Source organism: Pseudophryne corroboree, chromosome 5 (assembly GCF_028390025.1).
Source record: "Pseudophryne corroboree isolate aPseCor3 chromosome 5, aPseCor3.hap2, whole genome shotgun sequence".
Lineage (NCBI taxonomy): Eukaryota > Metazoa > Chordata > Amphibia > Anura > Myobatrachidae > Pseudophryne > Pseudophryne corroboree.
The window spans coordinates 681,942,942-681,967,164 of record NC_086448.1 but is presented as its reverse complement, the minus strand read 5'-3'; the positions used below and the strand labels follow the sequence as shown (position 1 = coordinate 681,967,164).

At 45.4% G+C, this 24,223-nt stretch overlaps 1 protein-coding gene across 1 annotated transcript in view; it reads right to left on the bottom strand.

Moving 5' to 3' along the window:
- Positions 1-24,223, bottom strand: part of RAB2A (RAB2A, member RAS oncogene family) — a 175,562-nt gene that overhangs the window by 7,068 nt on the left and 144,271 nt on the right. Inside the window, exon 7 of the mRNA XM_063923775.1 lies at positions 8,948-9,016. Within this exon, the coding sequence (XP_063779845.1) occupies positions 8,948-9,016 (69 nt within the window). The remainder of the gene's footprint in view (positions 1-8,947; positions 9,017-24,223) is intronic.

Genomic DNA, 24,223 nt, shown 5'->3' with positions numbered 1-24,223 from the left:
GATGAAAACACTTTCGGCAGAAATTGAGGACGGGTCCGCAATTCTGCCCTATCCGCATGGAAAACCAGATAGGGGCTTTTATGTGACAAAGTCGCCAACTCTGACACACTCCTAGCCGAAGCCAAGGCTAATAGCATGACCACCGTCCACGTGAGATATTTCAACTCCACCGTTTTGAGTGGTTCAAACCAGTGGGATTTCAGGAAACTCAACACAACGTTAAGATCCCAAGGTGCCACTGGAGGCACAAAAGGGGGCTGAATATGCAGCACTCCCTTTACAAACGTCTGAACTTCAGGTAGAGAAGCCAACTCTTTTTGAAAGAAAATGGATAGGGCCGAAATCTGGACCTTAATGGAACCCAATTTTAGGCCCAAATTCACTCCGGACTGTAGGAAGTGAAGGAAACGGCCAAGCTGGAATTCCTCCGTAGGAGCATTCCTGGCCTCACACCAAGCAACATATTTTCGCCATATACGGTGATAAAGTTGAGCTGTCACGTCCTTCCTAGCCTTTATCAGCGTAGGAATGACCTCATCCGGAATGCCTTTCTCTGCTAGGATCCGGCGTTCAACCGCCATGCCGTCAAACGCAGCCGCGGTAAGTCTTGGAACAGACAGGGCCCCTCTTGCAAGTCCTGTCTTAGAGGAAGAGGCCACGGGTCCTCTGTGTGCATTTCTTGCAGATCTGGATACCAAGTCCTTCTTGGCCAATCTGGAACAATGAGTATTGTTCTCACTCCTCTTTTTCTTATTATCCTCAGCACCTTGGGTATGAGAGGAAGAGGAGGAAATACATAGACCGACTGGAACACCCACGGTGTCACCAGGGCGTCTACAGCTATCGCCTGAGGGTCTCTTGACCTGGCGCAATACCTCTGTAGCTTTTTGTTGAGGCGGGATGCCATCATGTCCACCTGTGGCAGTTCCCACCGACTTGTAATCTGTGCGAAGACTTCCTGATGAAGTCCCCACTCTCCCGGGTGTAGGTCGTGTCTGCTGAGGAAGTCTGCCTCCCAGTTGTCCACTCCCGGGATGAACACTGCTGACAGTGCGCTTACGTGATTCTCCGCCCAGCAAAGAATTCTGGTGGCTTCCGCCATCGCCACTCTGCTCCTTGTGCCGCCTTGGCGGTTTACATGAGCCACTGCGGTGATGTTGTCTGACTGAATCAGAACCGGTTGGTCGCGAAGCAGGGTCTCCGCTTGACGTAGGGCGTTGTATATGGCCCTTAGTTCCAGGATGTTGATGTGAAGGCAAGTCTCTTGACTTGACCACAGACCTTGGAAATTTCTTCCCTGTGTGGCTGCACCCCAACCTCGGAGGCTTGCGTCTGTGGTCACCAGGACCCAGTCCTGAATGCAGAATCTGCGGCCCTCGAGAAGGTGAGCGCTCTGCAGCCACCACAGGAGTGATACCCTGGCCCTGGGGGATAGGGTGATTAACCGATGCATCTGAAGATGTGATCCGGACCACTTGTCCAGTAAGTCCCATTGAAAAGTCCTCGCATGGAACCTGCCGAAGGGAATGGCCTCGTATGATGCCACCATCTTTCCCAGGACATGAGTGCAGTGATGCACTGACACCTGTTTTGGTTTTAATAGGTTCCTGACCAGTGTCATGAGTTCCTGAGCTTTTTCCATCAGGAGATAAACCCATTTCTGGTCTGTGTCTAGAATCATGCCCAGGAAAGGCAGACGAGTCGTAGGAACCAACTGCGACTTTGGAATATTTAGAATCCAGCCGTGTTGCCGTAACACTTCCAGAGAAAGTGCTACGCTGATCAGCAACTGCTCTCTTGATCTCGCTTTTATGAGGAGATCGTCCAAGTATGGGATAATTGTGACTCCTTGCTTCCGCAGGAGTACCATCATTTCCGCCATTACCTTGGTAAATATTCTCGGTGCCGTGGAGAGACCAAACGGCAACGTCTGAAATTGGTAATGACAATCCTGTACCACAAATCTGAGGTACGCCTGATGAGGTAGATAAATGGGGACATGAAGGTATGCATCCTTTATGTCCAGAGACACCATAAAATCCCCCCCTTCCAGGCTTGCGATGACCGCTCTCAGCGATTCCATCTTGAACTTGAACCTTTTCAGGTATATGTTCAGGGATTTTAAATTCAATATGGGTCTGACCGAACCGTCCGGTTTCGGGACTACAAACATGGTCGAATAATAACCCCTTACTTGTTGAAGGAGGGGAACCTTGACCACCACCTGTTGAAGATACAATTTGTGAATTGCAGTTAACACTATTTCCCTCTCGTGGGGGGAAGCTGGCAGGGCCGATTTGAGGTATCTGTGAGGGGGCATCTCCTCGAATTCTAGCTTGTATCCCTGAGACACAATATCTATTGCCCAGGGATCCAACTGGGAGTGAACCCACTTGTGGCTGAAATTTCGAAGACGTGCCCCCACCGGGCCTAGCTCCGCTTGTGGAGCCCCAGCGTAATGCGGTGGATTTTGTAGAGGCCGGGGAGAACTTCTGTTCCTGGGAACTAGCTGTGTTGTGCAGCTTCTTTCCTCTGTCCCTGCCTCTGGCAAGAAAGGACGCACCTCGGACTTTCTTGTTTTTCTGTGATCGAAAGGACTGCATTTGATAATATGGTGCTCTCTTAGGCTGTGAGGAAACATATGGCAAAAAATTTGACTTTCCAGCCGTAGCTGTGGAGACCAGGTCCGAGAGACCCTCCCCAAACAATTCCTCATCCTTGTAAGGTAAAACCTCCATATGCCTTTTTGAGTCGGCATCACCTGTCCATTGCCGAGTCCACAGGACCCTTCTGGCAGAAATTGACATAGCATTTATTCTAGAACCCAGTAGACTAATGTCTCTTTGAGCATCTCTCATATATAGGACAGTGTCTTTAATATGCCCCAAGGTCAACAATATAGTATCCTTGTCTAAGGTATCAATTTCCTCAGACACGGTATCCGTCCATGTTGCTACAGCACTACACACCCAGGCCGACGCGATCGCCGGCCTCAGTAAGGTACCTGAATGTGTATAAATGGACTTCAGGGTAACCTCCTGTTTGCGATCCGCAGCATCTTTGAGGGTAGCCGTATCCTGTGACGGCAGGGCTACCTTCTTGGATAAGCGTGTTAAAGCTTTGTCCACCTTAGGGGAGGATTCCCAGCGTAACCTGTCCGTTGGCGGGAAAGGATACGCCATAAGAATCCTTTTGGAAATCTGCAGTTTTTTATCTGGAGATTCCCAAGCCTTTTCACATAACTCATTTAGCTCGTGTGAGGGGGGAAAGGTTACCTCCTGCTTCTTTTCCCCATACATATGTACCCTCTTGTCAGGGACTGGGATTTCCTCTGTGATGTGCAACACATCCTTAATTGCTATAATCATAACGGATGGATTTAGCCAATTTTGGCTGTAACTTTGCATCATCGTAATCGACACTGGAGTCAGAATCCATGTCGGTATCTGTGTCAACAATTTGGGATAGTGGGCGCTTCTGAGACCCTGATGGCCTCTGCGACATAGGATCAGGCACGGGTTGGGACCCTGACTGTCCTGAGGCTTCAGCTTTTTCTAACCTTTTATGCAAGGAATTAACATTATCATTTAAAACCTTCCACATATCCATCCAATCAGGTGTCGGCGCCGTCGGCGGAGACACCACATTCATTTGCTCCTGCTCTGCTTCCACATAGCCTTCCTCATCAGACATGTCGACACAAGCGTACCGACACACCACACACTCAGGGAATGCCCTTTTTGAAGACAGTTCCCCCACAAGGCCCTTAGGAGAGACAGAGTATGCCAGCACACACCCCAGCGCTATAAACCCAGGAATAACACAGTAACTTAATGTTAACCCAGTAGCTGCTGTTTATATATTGTCTTTTGCGTCTAATTATGTGCCCCCCCTCTCTTTTTACCCTCTTATACAGTGTATCTGCAGGGGAGAGCCTGGGGAGCTTCCTCTCAGCGGAGCTGTGGAGAAAAAATGGCGCTGGTGAGTGCCGAGGAAGAAGCTCCGCCCTGTCCCGCTTAAATATGCAATTTTTGGCGGGGGCTCATACATATATACAGTGCCCAGCTGTATATATGTTTAACTTTTGCCAAAAGAGGTCCCCAATGCTGCCCAGGGCGCCCCCCCCCCCCCCCGTACCCTTACAGTGACCGGAGTATGTGAGGTGTGTGGGAGCAATGGCGCACAGCTGCAGTGCTGTGCGTTACCTCAGTGAAGAACGGAGTCTTCTGCCGCCTGTGAATTCTTCTTTGCTTCTCATACTCACCCGGCTTCTGTCTTCCGGCTCTGCGAGGGGGACGGCGGCGCGGCTCTGGAATCGGACAGCGAGGGTGAGATCCTGCGTACGATCCCTCTGGAGCTAATGGTGTCCAGTAGCCTAAGAAGCATGACCTAGCTTCAGAGAGTAGGGCTGTTTCTCTCCCCTCAGTCCCACGATGCAGGGAGTCTGTTGCCAGCAGAGCTCCCTGAAAATAAAAAACCTAACAAAATACTTTCTCTCAGCAAACTCAGGAGAGCTCACTGAAAAGCACCCAGCTCGTCTGGGCACAGTATCAAACTGAGGTCTGGAGGAGGGGCATAGAGGGAGGAGCCAGTGCACACCAGAACCTAAATTCTTTCTTAAAGTGCCCATGTCTCCTGCGGAGCCCGTCTATCCCCATGGTCCTTACGGAGTCCCCAGCATCCACTAGGACGTTAGAGAAAACAAATTGTACTAATTACGTCATCCAAGTTGATAAAACCCTGTGTTATGGTGTGTACACATGGTAAGATATTTTCTTACGATTTTGACTATATAGTCAAAATCGTAAGAAAAAAAAGTTAGTGCAGATCGCAAGGTGAAAGTCACCTTGTGATCGCAATTCAATGCCGATGCGCGGCAACGCGCGGTCGGCATCGCAAGAATAGATAGTCAAAATTGACTTACCTGCACAGTCTTCTCTCTGTAGAAGAGATAGTCAAAATTGACACTTCGCCAAAATCGCAGAGTCAGTATTGCAAGCACATACTGAGTGTGCTTGCGATACTGACTATAGGAGTCATTCCAAATTGATCTCTAGCTGCATTTATTTGCAGTGCAGCGATCATGCTAAAAAATGGCAGTTCTGAGCATGCGTATGCGTCACAATGCGCACGTGCAACGTACGGGCACAACGAACTATGCAGTTTTGCACAGGGTCTAGCGATGCATTTCAGTCGCACTGGTTGCCGCAGAGTGATTGACATGAAGTGGGCGTTTCTGGGTGTCAACTGACCGTTTTCAGGGAGTGTTTGGAAAAACGCAGGCGTGCCAGGGAAAACGCAGGCGTGAATGGGCGAATGCTGGTCGGGTGTGTGACGTCACATCCAGAACTGAATAGTCTGAAGTGATCGCAAGCGCTGAGTAGGTTTGGAGCTACTCTGACACTGCACAATTTTTTTTTGCAGGCGCTCTGCGATCCAACCATTCGCACTTCTGCTAAGCTAAAATACACTCCCAGTGGGCGGTGGCCTAGCGTTCGCACGGCTGCTAAAAACTGCTAGCGAGCGATCAACTCGGAATGAGCACTATGTCACGATCTAGCCCCTGTCGCATAGTGACAATCGGGCATAGTCCTAATCTCACCGTGTGTATGGGCCTTTACAGTGATGAAAACTTATTTTCCAGCCATTTCTAGTGAAAGATATTTCACGATTCTACATTAGATTGTTTATATTACAATATACAAAGCCTTTTGTGTTCTTTTGTTGCCTGATCTCTCAGTCTCTGGGTGTAAGCCAGCAAAAATAAATACACACATTGTACACTGTATAACCGGCATTTTCCAATGTACGTCTTAATGAGCCATTCCATGAACATGAGTAAAAATGTGCCATTCGTGACACTGTAAAAATCTGTAGCTGTGTATCTTGAGTTTTCAACATAAGTTGAGAAGTTAAAGTATAGCTCTTTCTCATAGATTTTCATAAAATGACACAGGCCCTTAATACAAAGAGCTGAGCTGAATTATAAGGTAAGTTTGCAACACGCTGGAGAACTTGGCTTGTCCCGTACGCAACAACTACATTTTGTTTTGCGTATAACGAAGAAAGAAAAACAGTTCTACCTACAATATAAGCCTAGTCAGAAACGCCTCCTTACACATCATCCACTTGGATTGTGCAAAGCAGTGATCTCAATTTTATTCTGGAGCTTAAACCAACACTAAACAACTAAGTCGAGACTGCTACAAAGTTTCCCTCTGCAGCCTGCATTTTCCATGTTGAATCAGCTGTGGAGATGCGTAAAAGTGTTCAGTGTCATCAATAATTTCTATGATCCCCAAAGACATGGCAGCTTGCCAACAACCCACACACGGAGCAGTTCCTTTCATTCATCAAGATCACACTTGGATCTTAACGCACGCTCCCTCAAGTGGGTTTCACTAAAGAATACAGCACTTTAGAAGGGAGGAGGGAAGTAATACAGTAGCTTTCAGAAATTAAGCTCTTAAGGAAACTTTGCGTCACACTAAATCTCAGATTTATAGTGCTTGGCAGTTCTGCAACTGTAGTAGCCTTGGGGTTTCTGGCAATAGCTCAGTATTGACAGCAGCTGATGTGGTTTCTAGACTTTCTTTGACTGTGTTTTAATAAAAAGCATGCCCTATGGCTCATTGGTTTTGCCCCCTCTCGGCTGGTAGCAACTTCTCGAGGACTCGGAGCCAGACTTGGCGTTGCGCCAGTAAAGTAGCACAGACGGCTGGGTCTCACAGCAGATTGCAGCCAGAGCTCTATAAAGGCACATTCTAGCAGTCAGGTGCTGTATTATGCAGGAAGAAGGAACTCGTACAACATTATAAACCATGACCTGCCCAACTTTCCTACAGGTTTTTATACTGGCATTACTGGTTTAGGATTATTCATGACCACCCCTCCCCCTTGTGTCATATCCCTCTCTCACTCTGAGAGACAAAGACAATGAGATAATAGCTGAGAGACGGGGAGGGAGAGCTAACAGCAGTGTACATACGTGGTGTGTGCGGCCAGAAAACGCTGGGCACTGGGAGGCACTGTGGGATAAACCACTGGAGAAAAGGGGAGTAACAGGACTAATACTGGCAGCAGTACCAGTGTCTGACAAAGGCTGGAGATGTGCCTGTACATATATACTGGCATAGATCATCTCCAGGGAGGCACAAGACGGCACTAAAGGACAATAGTAACTTTAGAGGAGAGAGAGACACAGACAGACATGTCGACAGACAATAAATAGATGACATGATTATTACAGGCTCTGTGTCTTCTCCACGTGGAGTGAGGATATTCCTCTAGATAACTTATTAATCACTTTAAGGGCATTAACCTGGTGCATTCAATATGTATGGAACTCAAACGTAGAGAACGGATACATGTATAATGGTATGGGATGGTAACGGGATCCCAGTGGTCAGAATACAGAAGCGGCATCCCGACGTGCAAGCTCCCGACACCTGAAAGGTAATATGCTACCCCTCCTCTTCTACCAACCTTACCCTAACCCTCCCTTCCCACAGCCTGACCTTAACAGCGCTGAGTGCTGAGCGGGGTGAGAGATGTGTGCTGAGTGGTCTGTGATAGATCCTTCAGCACACATCTCTCTAGTGTGTACCCCCCTTAACCCTAATCTCCCCCTCTGAGGCCTGACCCTAAGGAGCCCGGCATACCTACGGAGCCCGGCATACCTACGTCGACTGCCAGCATCCAGAACGCTGGTATGCTGACTGGATCCCGATTGTACAGCTTGCCTTTTTGCACTAGTGTTTCCACACAAATGTCAACAAACACATGTGACACAGAACATATGCAAATCCATCCTACACAATGCAGAGGTGTTCTGTATCAACAAGTGCACGCCTCGGCCTCCAGCAACACAAAACATCTCTCATAACTGTCCAACTCAAGGATACATTTGTTGTTCCCTATCTTTGGGAAAGTGGAGCTATATAAAAAAAACTGTTCAATCAATGACATTTTCCCCCAGATGACTTCTGGGGTGGTCAGCAATTACAGCAATGTATTGTGTCACACCCTGGGTTACAGAATAGCTGGAGTACGGCTGCGAGATGAATTGCTAGCAAATAGGGGAATTTTATAGTCTCTATACTATATTAGCATAACGGCTGAATCCAGACCAAATGGATAATAAATGCAATGAGAACAGATACGAATTCACAAAAGAAACTTCAAAGGAACGAACTAGGAACAGTAAACTCTGGGGGTAAAATGTATTTGGACAGACTGCAAACTGTTAATGAACCAAAATCAGCAGTCAGCCTTGTCTCAGAAAAGGAAAACAAAAGAGAACAAGTCCTGTGGCAGCCAGAACTGAGCCAGGTGGCGACCCTTGCAGTATCTGTGCTTTGCGAACAGCCAGTGCTTGAAATTTAAGTCCTCCATTTACTCACAGGCCACATGTAGTGTAAGCAGCTGCAGGGCTTCTGGAGCTTTCCCACAATGCTCTGCCAACGTCTGCAACCCCTGACCCACAGAGACATCACAAACACGGAGAGAGCGCCTCCACTGCACCTCCTTGTGGTCATTATTTATCAACATTTGCTAACCTGACATTTTTCATGGAAAAATTCCTTCTTACTGTATATAGTTTCATCATCACTGGGCTGACACAAGCTGGCATGACCTTCAGTTTATTTTATGTACATGGCTGGTATTTTTTTTACAGGTAAAGAATCCAGTTTACATGATGAGAACCAGTAAACATAAATAATTCTGCTTATTTGAATATGCCTTCATAAAATGCAGGAAACACTCGCAGAGTAGCACAGCTTCCCCACTAAAAGCTTGCCCCCCTTGCTTCGGCTCATCAGAAACGCGAGCATACCACGTGAAAATACAGAGACAGCGGCCACTAGTGTCCTCACCGCACCGGTCTAATAATGGCACAAACATCCTATAATGCAAGATGAATAAGAAAGCTAAATGCTAAAATCACCTCATTATTAATGTCGAAGACTCCTTCCTGAATTTTTTCGTAAATTTCTTTTGCTGTGTTTATAAATGCCTGAAACACAAAAATAAAACAGATTAAACATTAACTTGTGACATTTCACAGGTCACGTGAGCTGTACCAATCATCACAATGGCAATACAACATTGTCTGTACATTACAGTGGCGTGATGAGAACGCTGCTATTACAATGAAAACCCGGTAATGTCCTATAAAGAAGTGCAGGTAAGAAAAAGGACATCTGCAATGTTTTCCCTGTAGCGTGTTTCTGTTGTACCTACATTGTGGATATCAGGAGAGGGGACTATGATGATTTATGGGCCGGATTTAAGAGTATCATTCAGAAATTTGTGCGCCAACATCGTTCATGGACATATAGCGTAGACTGTGCAGCACAGCCGATGGCATATATATCTGAAGATATACCGGCGTATCTGGCTGGGTGTACAGGCGGTCCGCTTGCTTCAGGGACGGACGTCCGAGCAGGTCAGGCAAATTTAAATGTCCATCCAGCTTTGATGTCAGGATTACATAAAGAGTGGCAGTTCGGTAATAATGTACTTACCTAAATCACCCACCGGGCTGTCAAGTCGCCAAGGTATGTACCCAGCTTTACCAAAATTCTTCTTGAGTAGGAAGAATCATCATTGGAAGGGATGACCCAAAATAAATGGCTGCCACATTTATGTATTATATTCATAGTTTCTATATTTTATGCAACTCTAAACCGCTGTATTATGTTCATAATCTCTATAGAGCGCCTTCAGAACAGGTTATGTACTCAGTATATCAGTCCACTGTGGAGACCCCCCCTCCCCTTTAAACAATTGCAGCGCTTAAGAGAAGTTCCACTAGTCCAGTGATGGCTAACCTTGGCACTCCAGCTTTTGTTGAACTACATATCCCAGCATGCCCTGCTACAGTTTTGTTATTTGGCCATGTTAAAATTGATGCAGGGCATGCTGGTATGTGTAGTTCAACAACAGCTGGAGTGCCAAGGTTAGCCATCACTGCACTAGTCCTTAGAAGAGAAAGGGTAAATGCGTTATGAAGTCAATAGTGATGTCTGACAAGTAAACTTACACCAAATTACCCAATGTTGGGAGAATGCGGTTGCAGACTGTACCTGGCTAAACAAGAAAGTGTTTATAAAAAAATAAATTGCTATTTAAAATGAAAAAATAAATAAATATGGAAACTATCTAAAATTACTATCTAAATTACTGAAAAGATTTCATAATCACAAAAACAAAATGTTAAAACAGCCCCAACAACCTAACACAACCCCAGCAGGTAAATCCTACTGTATCAAACATTAAATTACCCAGCGAACATTCTTTTCAGTAAAACGCAGGACACAAAATGGTTCTGCCGGGGAAAGTGTTAAATTGGGCTTTGAAGCATCAATTCCACAGTCCGGAAATCCTCCCCGGATTGTCAGAGCGGGCAGCTATATTAACCAATGGTGAAATTACAGAGCAGCTATGAAGTCACCGCAGTAACAGATAGCGAGCACACTTTTACGAGCTGCCTGCTGCCGAGCTAGAGCCATTAAATATTAATGGTGACCTTACTAACATTGGGCAGCAGACACTAGAGATGTTACGCTTCAACAGAGTGCACTGGGGGAAGATGACACTTGCAATGGTTTATGTTCTGTAGAGTGCAGCACCACTTATCTGCAACACATCTGCAGGCAGAGAGAAGGGGATTGCTAAGCACCTTCTTTTCTCTCCCTAGGTTTTCACTGGGTCCTCACATACAGGCTTTCTAGAAGAAAACTACCACTATACACTTTTGTATTTACATTACAGGGAAATCAGAGTTTAATAAATGTAAATAATACAGGCAGAGCCAGGCATTCTACACAATGCATTCAGTAATCTATACAAAGCCTGGGCTGTTATTAGGGGAAGTAGACCCACTACAGAGTATCCATTCCAGGAGAGGAGCGGAGTAAAGAGAGGGAGCGCAAGGGAAAGGGCACAAGTGGGCGACACAGTCTATACCAATTTTCAGCAGACTAGGGCTAGCTTGTACTTTCTTTCCCCGTTCAGGTACATGTAATATGGACACACTATATAACCACACATATGGCCTGACTCAAACATGGACAGTGACCAGGTTCCTACTCAGTCGACTGTACGTGTATCTAGGTTGCACTGTGCACGTGACACAATGGTCATGTGACGGTGGTTGCAGAGAGGATTTATTTGCAAAGCGAGTGGCAGTTAGGGGCGGTTATGGGGAGTTGCAGAAAAAAAAAAAAGTGCTGTGACCATTTTTGGGGCTTATTTCTGCCTATGACGTCCACCTCAACACAAATCCAGGCAGCCATGTCATTTGCATGTTCGTACACATTTGCAGCTGTGGACAGTAGTGTACATCTCTGAACTAGGCCCATATGAAATATTTTGTCATGTGCCAATTATCTCCCCTACCAAAAAAAAAAAAATAACAGAGTAGATTACAATATGCATGACTTAAATCAGGCTACTTAGGAAGTCTTACAGCATCTTCGGGTTAATAGAGGAAAGATTTGGGTGAATGAAACAAGGAAGAGTACGTTTTTCCTCTATTTCTAATTCTGGTCAGAGGAGGGAGATGTAAATGATTGCTGACTGATAATCCAACACATGCTGACAGACAATACGTGGCCAGGCCAATCAATCTATACACAAAGACAGATGCTTTTCAGATTCTGAGGAGGATTAGCTGTCTTGTGGTTTGGTCTCTTGTCTGTGAAGTTTGAGATGCCTCCTCAGCACAATTCTCCCCTCACACAGTCTATTTTAGTATCAACATTTCCATAACTACCAGACTAAACAACCTACCGTGAGCAATATTTGCTGAAATCTAGACCCAGGTGCATACTGCCTCTCTTCCTTTATGCAGTTAGGCCTCACTGGTAAGCCAGAACATTTGCAGGTGTATTTATGTCCCACTGAAGCCAACACTAATAATGGCAGCCTACTCTCTCTGGAAAAGCCAGGACTCAACAAACGCTCAAGAAACTAATGAAAAGACTTGAATGATAAAACTAACACTGTACAGTAAAGGCCTGTCAGTAGGTTGCTCTACGCTCATATTATAGTATGCCACTTTTACTGGCACCTCCTAAGCTGCGAGTAACAGACCAGCGAGTGCCACCTCTGGCTAAGCCGACACAGGCAGTTCCGGGTGCTGCTCATGGCTAATGGAATCGGCCCAAATATAACATGCACCAAGAAATTGAGCCAAAATGACAAAAATGTTGTAAATCACATTGCAATTCCCATATAACGCTGCATTACTGAGCGGTTGCTATAGCATGAATCTTTCATGTGCACAAGATGGATATGTATGTGTACAGTGGAATCTCAATCACATTAAAAAAAAAAAAGTAAACAAAGGTCTAGGATGGAAAACTCATCACAGTCGTCCTCATTTCGACAGTGGTAGCATTTGACTGTTGAACTTGCCACCAGAGCTTTGTTTCCTAATTAACAGGACTGATATGTTTTCACCTTTAAAGGCCTTACAGCTCCCCAGAGCAATCAATCTACTGCAGCTCAATTACTGCACCAAGCTCGGGCTGGAGCTAAATAAGGGAGAGCGGTTGGGTGCACCAGGCACAGGGGCAAAATGAATATGCATGTGCTCTAAGTGGGTGATCGAATCATCAGAGGGGTCAGGAGAATTTGCAGCAAAATAATGAGAGGAATTAATCATCGGAGATTCGTCAAGCACTTAGGGAAAGCAACTGTATTTTTCCAGGCGTGCCGTTGGGTTGGAGAAACCCTGGCTCCGAGCCAGCCGTGAATTGATTCACAACCCTCAGAAATGGAAGATTTTAATTTTTAAATAATAATAATAAAAAAAAAATTCCTGCGCTTACGATTAACATACCAATTATCGCGATGGCCTAACAAACCATGCTAATTGAAAACGGCGGTCAAAAGCTGCACGAATCCAACCAGCTGGGATCCCTTATGGGGTGTTCAGTGGTTCACATTAAGTAAAACATTAAACAGAGCCATGAAATCCTGAAAATGTGTTATGATAACTCCATGTAAACAAGCACTTAACAACTGGCACATGGAGGAAAGTATTACGGCTCTCTGGACTTCCTCCCTCCCTTGTTTCATTACAGGGGAAAATCCGTTAAATTAAGTCCAAGGGCTCAGTTTATTTTAGGTCAAGAGAAATTATATGCTGATTTATGGATCTACAGATCTCATACTGTAAAGTATGACAGTGCCAAGAAAGGATTACTGTAATGTTAGAGCAATATACCATTTAGCCGCAATTACTCACAAATAAACATCAGACAATTCCAATTTTCGGTGCCTGACATCACAAATGACATGAAAACTGTTTTTATACCGCATTATGTTGTTGCCAGCTTAAACAAACCAGCTTTGTTAGGAGAACAAGTAACAGATGAATCCCAATGCGGTACTAGGTCCACGACTCCAGATGTTTAAAATCATATGCACCACTTACTCTAACATACCTTAGCATTTCCCTACTGTTCAATGCTATATATTCAATCTTTCAACACACATCAACTTAAATTACAAAAATATATACGTTTCCATGCGCTCGGTGTCTGGTTTTGTGCTCCTGCCTACTTTTCCTCTTGGCTAGTGAAATCCCAATTTGTTATGTGCTGCCTGGGCTGCACATGCTGGCACAAGGGAAGAGAACACCAAGCTGGCAAACTACAGGCCTGCAGACCAAAGCTGCCAGGACACAAACAACTTTCATGTATTTTTAAAGGGAAACCTTCAGGAAAAGATATATTTTGATTTACCACGACCTTATGTAGGAACAGCAATTACGTCTCGTGAAATGCACTTGTCCAATCCATTTATTTGATGCATTTGCACTGAAGCACAAAGTTGGCGGAATTCACAAAGTGTGATCCACCAAGAGATTCTTTTTTTTTTTTTTTTTTGTGTGGCCAGAGTGCAGATCCGCACATACATCCTATGAATGATGATACTCTGTGTATTTGCAGCTCCGCACAATGTATGAATGCTGGCCTGGGTGGATAACATGGTCACTGCAAAGTAATACCCAGGATTAGGTGATCATAGCTGTTGTGGTGGCATCATCACAGACATGGGAGATAGTGCAGCACCCATTTCATTCACTGGGCGACAGCCCAGATATACGCACAATAGCTGGGATTAGAACTCCTTTATGTGCAACTCTATGGGCGTTCTGACTTGTTCGGTATCACGGTGTACATTTCTGCATCTTGGGTGCCAAAAGTAAAAGTTACTCACTTTTCTTAAATGCCAGTCACAGACTCCTACAGTGTCCCAGCTGGTTTGTACATTTCCTGAGGCCTTGTCTAACAGGCACACTGCATGCACAGAAAGTCTAGTAACCTTATTCAGTATGTATCGCATCAGGGGGGGTAGGTTTAGGCTACGGCTCGGGGATAGGTGTGTGTGTTAGGGTAAGGCTGCAGGGAGTGCGTGTGTGTGGGGGGTGTTAGGTTTAGGCACCCACAAGGGGGATACAGTCAAAAGGTCAACATGTGTTTTACATTTTTTTTCCAAATTTCGAAATTTTTCATACTTTACAATCCATGTGGACTACAATTGGGAACGGTAACCTGTGCCGAGCACCGTGGTAGCGGAGCGAGGCACCTTGACTGAAGCGAGGGGACATGCTGCACTAATTGGGGTTCCCCGACACTTTACAAAGAAAACTACACCGAAAAAAGTCCAAAAACCCATGTCAACCTTTTGACCTGTCGACCTTCAGTGGTCGAACTAATGGACTGCCGACCTAAGTTGAGTCGACCCATACCCCATAGGCTGCAGGCGGATAGGTTGCGAGAAGGGAGGGTTAGAGGGCCAGTTGGGGGTGGGGAGGTAAGTATCTGTCTGGATTCCGATAATTGGGGTTGGTATTCTGACAGCCGGCATCCAAACCGCTGGCTTTTCAATCCCAAACTCACTATTGATGGTTACACCACACAATGGTGACAGATGATACCATCCCACTGCGGGCACAGTAATCTCTGGAAAGCAAGTCTGCCTAGCTGTCAGTCAGTGCCTGGCTGCTCCGTTAGATAGCAGCTCCCTCCTAATGATACCCTGCTGTAGAGATAGAAAGAGCATTATAGTGGACTTACGTAGTTTAGCATAAACACTACACTGTCATGCATGGTTCTATTATTCAGATCAGTAACACAAATCATTTAATAAATATGAATGTCAAACAGTGGCTTCCCTATATAATTAGTGAGCGTCCATCATTATAACAGTGGTACTATACACTGCATTTACCCACTATGCTCCTGCCCAAATCCAATAGAATTATTAGACAGAAATAAAGCGTACCATACGACAGCACTGGAAATAATGGGATGCTGCACAAAACTCACTTGGATAAATAGGATATATGATTAGCTTCTGCCCGACAGAAAGGCCAAAGAGACGCTATAAATTATTTATTTCAAAAACGTTCACATAAGAAGTGTTTTTATTAACCCCTACAACATTAGAGGAGACAGAAAAAGCTGGCACAGGCTCCTATTTAGATCAACCCAGAAGCAATGTGAGCTTTACATCACCGCTCAGCCATCGTTCCAGCCATTCCCAGATTTCACGTGGGACGATTCTAACCATTATTGTATTGGGAATTGAATGTGTGTAGTTTATGAGTTAATAAATGCTGTGTGCACAATAAATTTAGGAGCCAATAGAGAAGTGTTTATTAGCTCAGGGAACAGTTATTACTTTGTTAACCACAAACCCTTCCCAACTTAGTTATCCAAACCTTTGGAAATTAGATTAGCCCCAAAATAATACCTCTCTGCCAACAAAATATCTGACCTGGAACAAGGAACTGGAGGAGAGGGTGTAACGCAGCAACACTGAGCGAAAGAAGGCAATATAAAGCCCGTGTGCTTCCATCCTGCATCCTTATGCCACAGCAACACTTCTACGGACAACGGAATAAAACTAAAACATAAGATTATATGCCTTGCATAAAGAATCCCACACATGGCCACAGCTCTCTCGGGTGTTAGCTGGGAGCAGACACAGGTGGGGTTATATAGTAGCAGGATTTACGCATTTTATGCTATTTAATGCTTATTTAACCTAATCGAGCCCCCTACATACGTAGATATATAGGTAATACAGGTTTCAGAATTTTGATATTGGGCCCGATTCAGAGATGTGCAGAACAGTGGATGCGGTGAAGGTCGCAGTGCCCCCTAAGCCACAGCATGATTGACAAGCAGAGGCCGTTTGGTTGCGGGGAGGGTAAGACCCTAGGAGTGAAGGGTTAGGTTAAGGCAGGCATTCCCAACCACGGTCCTCAAGGCACACCAACAGTGCAGGTTTTAGTGATATCCAAGCTGCAGCACAGATGGTTAAATCAAAATAACTGAGCTACTAATTAAGTCACCTGTGCTGAAGTCTGGATATCACTAAAACCTGCTCTGTTAGTGTGCCTTGAGGATCGTGGTTGGGAATGCCTGGTTTAAGGTATAGGAGGGTTAGGACCTAGAGGAGGGTTAGGGGTTACTGTTTCTTACTGCCGGAACCACTCCATGACACCAGGAAGTCATGATCGGCTGACCCAGATGACACAGACGTATCCCTGCCACCAGGTAAGTGAATGCTGAATCAGGGCACACTGTTTTGTTGACCTTCTAATTACTGTATGTTGACATTTTATCATTGTCAACATTGCGCATGTCAACAAAATATGCATAAACCCAGCTTAGACACGATTATATACACAGTATGTGTGTGTCTACACAGGAAAAGGTTATAAAGACAGTATTAGGTGGTAGTTACCAAATATAAAGAATACTACTATATTATGATTGGTTTCCTACTGCACGTAATACCACACACACAAACATTATACTATAATCCCATATGCATAAAGTAGAGAGCCTCATGTTCCCTGTGCCCTGCATACCGGATGCATTACTCAGTAGTACACACTGTTTGCCTGTTGTGGGGGCATCACAGATCCAGATTATTGCATTCAAGAATCCCTTATATCCAAATACTTAAATGTATAATAGTAGCATTGTATCAGTGAAACATAATACAAACATGTTATTTAAAATCCAGTTATTTATGTCAACGTATTGCAGGAGCTAACAGCTGCTCATCTACTACCATGTATCGCTGCTGGAAAAAAAAATCACATTGCCTCCAAATGGAAAATCATTGCTTTAAAATGTCTTTCCCCCAAAAACACACTGTAGAGACCTATGATAGATAACATACAGTACAGAATGCAGAGCTACTCATGTGGGAGAGAGCATCACTACACAGAGAGTGGAGGCTGTATGATTAGAGAGAGGCTGGCAGCTTACGGTAGATGACAGCCACATTCATCACTGGGGTTCCCCATGGTATTATATCTATGGAGCCGGGCTCCTCTGGAATGCCTTCTGTACACCTTACAGCACCCATCCCCCTCCATACGGCATCAATAATTATTTCAATCTCTGCATCATTGTCTGTCACCCTTACTCAATATTTTGCCCATTCTGTCTCAACTAGAAGCTACATGCAAGAAACCAGGAGATGCAGCCATTACTGAAGATGCAGAGCCTTTTGTGTAGGCCAAGGAACCCCTTCAAATATAAGAAATACAGAATAGCTTTCATTCATTCACAGTTGTGCTGGAGAAATGTTTGCAAAAAGCCATGAAAATAAAATAAGCTCTTCTTTATATAAACTGGTCAATAACATTCCCACATATACGGGATCTAATAGAAACAGGTTTGGGGACGGGTGGCTTCCATGAAACCTATTATTCAGAGGCCTGAAAAATGGAAAAGATTAAAGGACCCTTATGTGGCTATTTGTCATGCGCCCAGACATAATTACCAAGTGTCTCTTCCTATAATTCCTATGAAGAGCTCTGCTAAGCAACTCAATGATTCAGGTAATGTTGGGAGCAGTTAGGGGGAAAGACAGGGAAAATTGTAAATGCATTTCAGTACGCTGGAAACCACTGCACCCCCAGTATGGCATACATCCTAAGCATGACATACAATAGATCCTACACCTGTATTTGCCATGCGGCAGTGGTACCACGGAACCAATGACACTTCTAAGAGGAGGCGTGGACCCAAAGAGAGCCACACAATTTAGAAATACCAGCTCTGCAACTTATTTCATTCATTTAGCACCACATCTATGTAGCACTTCTGCTAAGAGTCAGTGGAGGATTTTATGGGGCAGATGTATTAAGCCTGGAGAAGTGATAAAGCAGTGATAAGTGGAAGGCTTAATACATCTGTACTTATCTGTGCTATGTGAGCTCTCTCTTATAAATAAAAGGTGGAACAGAATGAATTGGAGGGGGAACTTCTGTCACCATGCACAGCAGTCTCCCTGCCTTCAAGCCCTTTCTCAGTCTGAAATGACATAACGTAAAACAAATGCAAATGTACACAGCAGTCGCTCATCTTGTAAGGTGCTATGCTCAGATCTGGAATTCCTAACACTACAAAAAATACCGAGCTTTTATCCATGTCCATGTAGAGTAACTGGTCAAAACCCACTTGGATAGACAGAATATTTTCCCACAGCCCTATAGGAAAAAAAAACCCTCTCTGTTTAGGCAGCTGTGACCCAAATGTTTTAAATATAATTTCTACCTTCCCCAATCCTTACCATACTCCTGAGAATAGTTTTGTGTAGGAATTGATTGGGGATCTCTAAAACCAAATGTGCCAATGTATCTGTGCATTTCAATACATGCAGAAATGCGGACAAGAGAGGGAGATGTACTAAGGCTTGGAGAGAGAGATAAAGTACCAACAAATCAACTCCTAATTGCCATGTTACAGGCTCTGTTTGAAAAATGAAAGGAGCAAATTGGGTTTGAATTGAGTTTGGTGTCTATGTACTAAAACTTGGTGGGAGGGAAGTCAATGGTTTTTATGGGCATCTATCAGCTATTGAAATGTTGCCCTGATCAGAGGCTCATAAGCTCACAAGCCACAGTAGACACATTTTAGCTCGCACCCCCCCCCCCCCCCTCCCGTTTTCCGAGTCGTGTTGTGCCACTCTATGCAGCTAATTCCTGTCTAATTGGGGGTGGTCACTATTGGGCGTCCAAAACAATTGAAATGCAACAATGGGCACCCATTAATTATCGTGACTTTAAAAGCAATTGAATTCCTCCCGGAGAGATAAACTGGACGGAGATCAAGTACCAGCCAACATGTGTAAAAATAATTTAGCATTTTTTTTAATTAGTGATCGAAAAATCAGAGACAACAAGTGTTTTCAGCAAATTAAAGTATTTTTGAGGTACAAAGAAATGTATTTAATGAGATTTTTCAGTGTTTTTACACAAGATATAGATGTGTATATCACTGTGTGAATCAATTGTAAAACGCCTCGCTGGACAGAACTTACTCCTTCCTGAAATGACCCATAATATTGACATCATGCAGTATTAACAGATAAATAGGCAGTGGAGAGGGTAACAGTATTCACGACATGCATAATTTTGAAAATGTCAACATTATGTCAGTAGCGACATAGTGAATGTCGATATATAAACATTCTGAGCGTCAATGTGATATACAACACCAGAAAATACAATGCAATGTATTAGGTAAAATAATAAGAATTTACTCACCGGTAATTCTATTTCTCGTAGTCCGTAGTGGATGCTGGGTACTCCGTAAGGACCATGGGGAATAGACGGGCTCCGCAGGAGACTGAGCACTCTTTCAAGAAAGATTAGGTACTACATCTGGTGTGCACTGGCTCCTCCCTCTATGCCCCTCCTCCAGACCTCAGTTAGGGAAACTGTGTCCGGAAGAGCTGACATTACTAGGAAAGGATTTGGAATCCAGGGTAAGACTCATACCAGCCACACCAATCACACCGTACAATTCGTGATACTATACCCAGTTAACAGTATGAACAACAGCTGAGCCTCATTAAACAGATGGCTCAGAACAAAAACCCTATAGTTAAGCAATAACTATATACAAGTATTGCAGAAGTCCGCACTTGGGACGGGCTCCCAGCATCCACTACGGACTACGAGAAATAGAATTACCGGTGAGTAAATTCTTATTTTCTCTGACGTCCTAGTGGATGCTGGGTACTCCGTAAGGACCATGGGGATTATACCAAAGCTCCCAAAACGGGCGGGAGAGTGCGGATGACTCTGCAGCACCGAATGAGCAAACTCAAGGTCCTCCTCAGCCAGGGTATCAAACTTGTAGAATTTTGCAAACTTGTTTGATCCCGACCAGGTAGCAGCTCGGCAAAGTTGTAAAGCCGAGACCCCTCTGGTAGCCGCCCAAGAAGAGCCCACCTTCCTCGTGGAATGAGCTTTGACTGATTTAGGATGCGGCAGTCCAGCCGCAGAATGTGCAAGTTGAATCGTGCTACAGATCCAGCGAGCAAGTCTGCTTAGAAGCAGGAGCACCCAACTTGTTGGGTGCATGCAGGATAAACAGCGAGTCAGTTTTTCTGACTCTAGCCGTCCTGGAAAATAAGAATTTACTTACCGATAATTCTATTTCTCGTAGTCCGTAGTGGATGCTGGGACTTCCGTAAGGACCATGGGGAATAGCGGCTCCGCAGGAGACTGGGCACAAAGTAAAAGCTTTAGGACTAGCTGGTGTGCACTGGCTCCTCCCCCTATGACCCTCCTCCAAGCCTCAGTTAGGATACTGTGCCCGGACGAGCGTACACAATAAGGAAGGATTTTGAATCCCGGGTAAGACTCATACCAGCCACATCAATCACACCGTACAACCTGTGATCTGAACCCAGTTAACAGTATGATAAAACTTAGGAGCCTCTAAAAAGATGGCTCACAACAATAAACAACCCGATTTTTTGTAACAATAACTATATACAAGTATTGCAACCAGCTTGTTGGGTGCATACAGGATAAACAGCGAAAATCTGACTCCAGCCGTCCTGGAAACATATATTTTCAGGGCCCTGACTACGTCCAGTAACTTGGAGTCCTCCAAGTCCCTAGTAGCCGCAGGTACCACAATAGGTTGGCTCATGTGAAACGCTGAAACCACCTTAGGGAGAAATTGAGGACGAGTCCTCAATTCTGCCCTGTCTGAATGAAAAATTAGGTAAGGGCTTTTATATGATAAAGCCGCCAATTCTGAGACACGCCTGGCTGAAGCCAGGGCTAACAGCATTACCACTTTCCATGTGAGATATTTCAAGTCCACAGTGGTGAGTGGTTCAAACCAATGTGATTTTAGGAACCCTAAAACTACATTGAGATCCCAAGGTGCCACTGGTGGCACAAAAGGAGGCTGTATATGCAGTACCCCCTTGACAAACGTCTGAACTTCAGGCACTGAAGCCAGTTCTTTCTGGAAGAAGATCGACAGGGCCGAAATTTGAACCTTAATGGATCCTAATTTTAGGCCCATAGACAGTCCTGCTTGCAGGAAATGTAAGAAACGACCCAGTTGAAATTCCTCTGTGGGGGCCTTCCTGGCCTCACACCACGCAACACACTCTCGCCAAATGCGGTGATAATGTTTCGCGGTTACATCCTTCCTGGCTTTGATCAGGGTAGGGATGACTTCATCCGGAATGCCTTTTTCCATCAGGATCCGGCGTTCAACCGCCATGCCGTCAAACGCAGCCGCGGTAAGTCTTGGAACAGACAAGGTCCCTGCTGGAGCAGGTCCTTTCTTAGAGGTAGAGGCCACGGATCCTCCGAGAGCATCTCTTGCAGTTCCGGGTACCAAGTTCTTCTTGGCCAATCCGGAGCCACGAGTATAGTTCTTACTCCTCTCTTTCTTATGATTCTCAGTACTTTTGGTATGAGAGGCAGAGGAGGGAACACATACACCGACTGGTACACCCACGGTGTTACCAGAGCATCCACCGCTATTGCCTGAGGGTCCCTTGACCTTGCGCAATATCTGTCCTGACTTAGGGCATTGTAAATGGCCCTTAGTTCCAGGATATTTATGTGAAGAGACGTTTCCATGCTTGACCACAAGCCCTGGAAATTTCTTCCCTGTGTGACTGCTCCCCAGCCTCTCAGGCTGGCATCCGTGGTCACCAGCATCCAATCCTGAATGCCGAATCTGCGGCCCTCTAGAAGATGAGCCCTCTGTAACCACCACAGGAGAGACACCCTTGTCCTTGGAGATAGGGTAATCCGCTGATGCATCTGAAGATGCGATCCGGACCATTTGTCCAGCAGATCCCACTGAAACGTTCTTGCATGGAATCTTCCGAATGGAATCGCTTCGTAAGAAGCCACCATTTTTCCCAGGACTCTCGTGCATTGATGCACTGACACCTGGCCTGGTTTTAGGAGGTTCCTGACTAGCTCGGATAACTCCCTGGCCTTCTCCTCCGGGAGAAACACCTTTTTCTGGACTGTGTCCAGAATCATCCCCAGGAACAGTAGACGTGTTGTTGGAATCAGCTGTGATTTTGAGATATTTAGAATCCACCCGTGCGGACGTAACACTACCTGAGACAGTGCTACTCCGAACTCTAACTGTTCCCTGGACCTTGCCCTTATCAGGAGATCGTCCAAGTAAGGGATAATTAAGACGCCTTTTCTTCGAAGAAGAATCATCATCTCGGCCATTACCTTGGTAAAGACCCGGGGTGCCGTGGACAATCCAAACGGCAGCGTCTGAAACTGATAATGACAGTCTTGTACCACAAACCAGAGGTACCCTTGGTAAGAAGGGAAGATTGGGACATGGAGATAAGCATCTTTGATGTCCAGAGATACCATATAGTCCCCTTCTTCCAGATTCGCTATCACTGCTCTGAGTGATTCCATCTTGAACTTGAACCTTTTTATGTAAGTATTCAAGGATTTTAGATTTAAAATTGGTCTCACCGAGCCGCCCGGCTTCGGTACCACAAACAGCGTGGAATAATACCCCTTTCCCTGTTGTAGGAGGGGTACCTTGATTATCACCTGCTGGGAATACAGCTTGTGAATAGCTTCCAATACTGCCTCCCTGTCGGAGGGAGACGTTGGTAGAGCAGACTTCAGGAATCTTCGAGGGGGAGACGTCTCGAATTCCAATTTGTACCCCTGTGATACTACCTGCAGGATCCAGGGGTCCACTTGCGAGTGAGCCCACTGCGCGTTGAAATTTTTGAGACGGGCCCCCACCGTGCCCGAGTCCGCTTGTAAAGCCCCAGCGTCATGCTGAAGACTTGGCAGAAGCGGGGGAGGGCTTCTGCTCCAGGGAAGAGGCTGCCTGGTGCAGTCTTTTTCCTCTTCCTCTGCCCCGGGGCAGAAATGAGTGGCCTTTTGCCCGCTTGTTCTTATGGGAACGAAAGGACAGTTTGAAAAGACGGTGTCTTTTACTGCTGAGAGGTGACCTGGGGTAAAAAGGTGGACTTTCCAGCCGTTGCCGTGGCCACCAGGTCTGATAGACCGACCCCAAATAACTCCTCACCTTTATACTGCAATATTTCCATATGTCGTTTGGAATCTGCATCACCTGACCACTGTCGCGTCCATAACGCCCTTCTGGCAGAAATGGACATCGCACTCACTCTTGATGCCAGGGTGCAAATATCCCTCTGTGCATCACGCATATATAGTAATGCATCCTTTAAATGCTCTATAGTTAATAATATACTGTCCCTATCCAGGGTATCAATATTTTCAGTCAGGGAATCCGACCAAGCCACTCCAGCGCTGCACATCCAGGCTGAGGCGATTGCTGGTCGCAGTATAACACCAGTATGTGTGTATATACCTTTTAGGATATTTCCCAGCCTTCTATCAGCTGGTTCCTTGAGGGCGGCCGTATCAGGAGACGGTAACGCCACTTGTTTTGATAAGCGTGTGAGCGCCTTATCTACCCTAGGGGGTGTTTCCCAACGTGCCCTAACCTCTGGCGGGAAAGGGTATAGTGCCAATAATTTGTTAGAAATCAGCAGTTTTTTATCGGGGGAAACCCACGCCTTATCACACACCTCATTTAATGCATCTGATTCAGGAAAAACTACTGGTAGTTTTTTCACACCCCACAATACCCTTTTTTGTGGTACTTGTAGTGTCAGAAATGTTCAATGCCTCCTTCATCGCCGTGATCATGTAACGTGTGGCCCTACTGGACATTACGTTCGTCTCCTCACCGTCGACACTGGATTCAGTATCCGTGTCTGGGTCGACCATCTGAGGTAACGGGCGTTTTAGCGCCCCTGACGGTGTCTGAGACGCCTGAATAGGCACTAACTGATTTGCCGGCTGTCTCATGTCGTCAACAGTTTTTTGCAA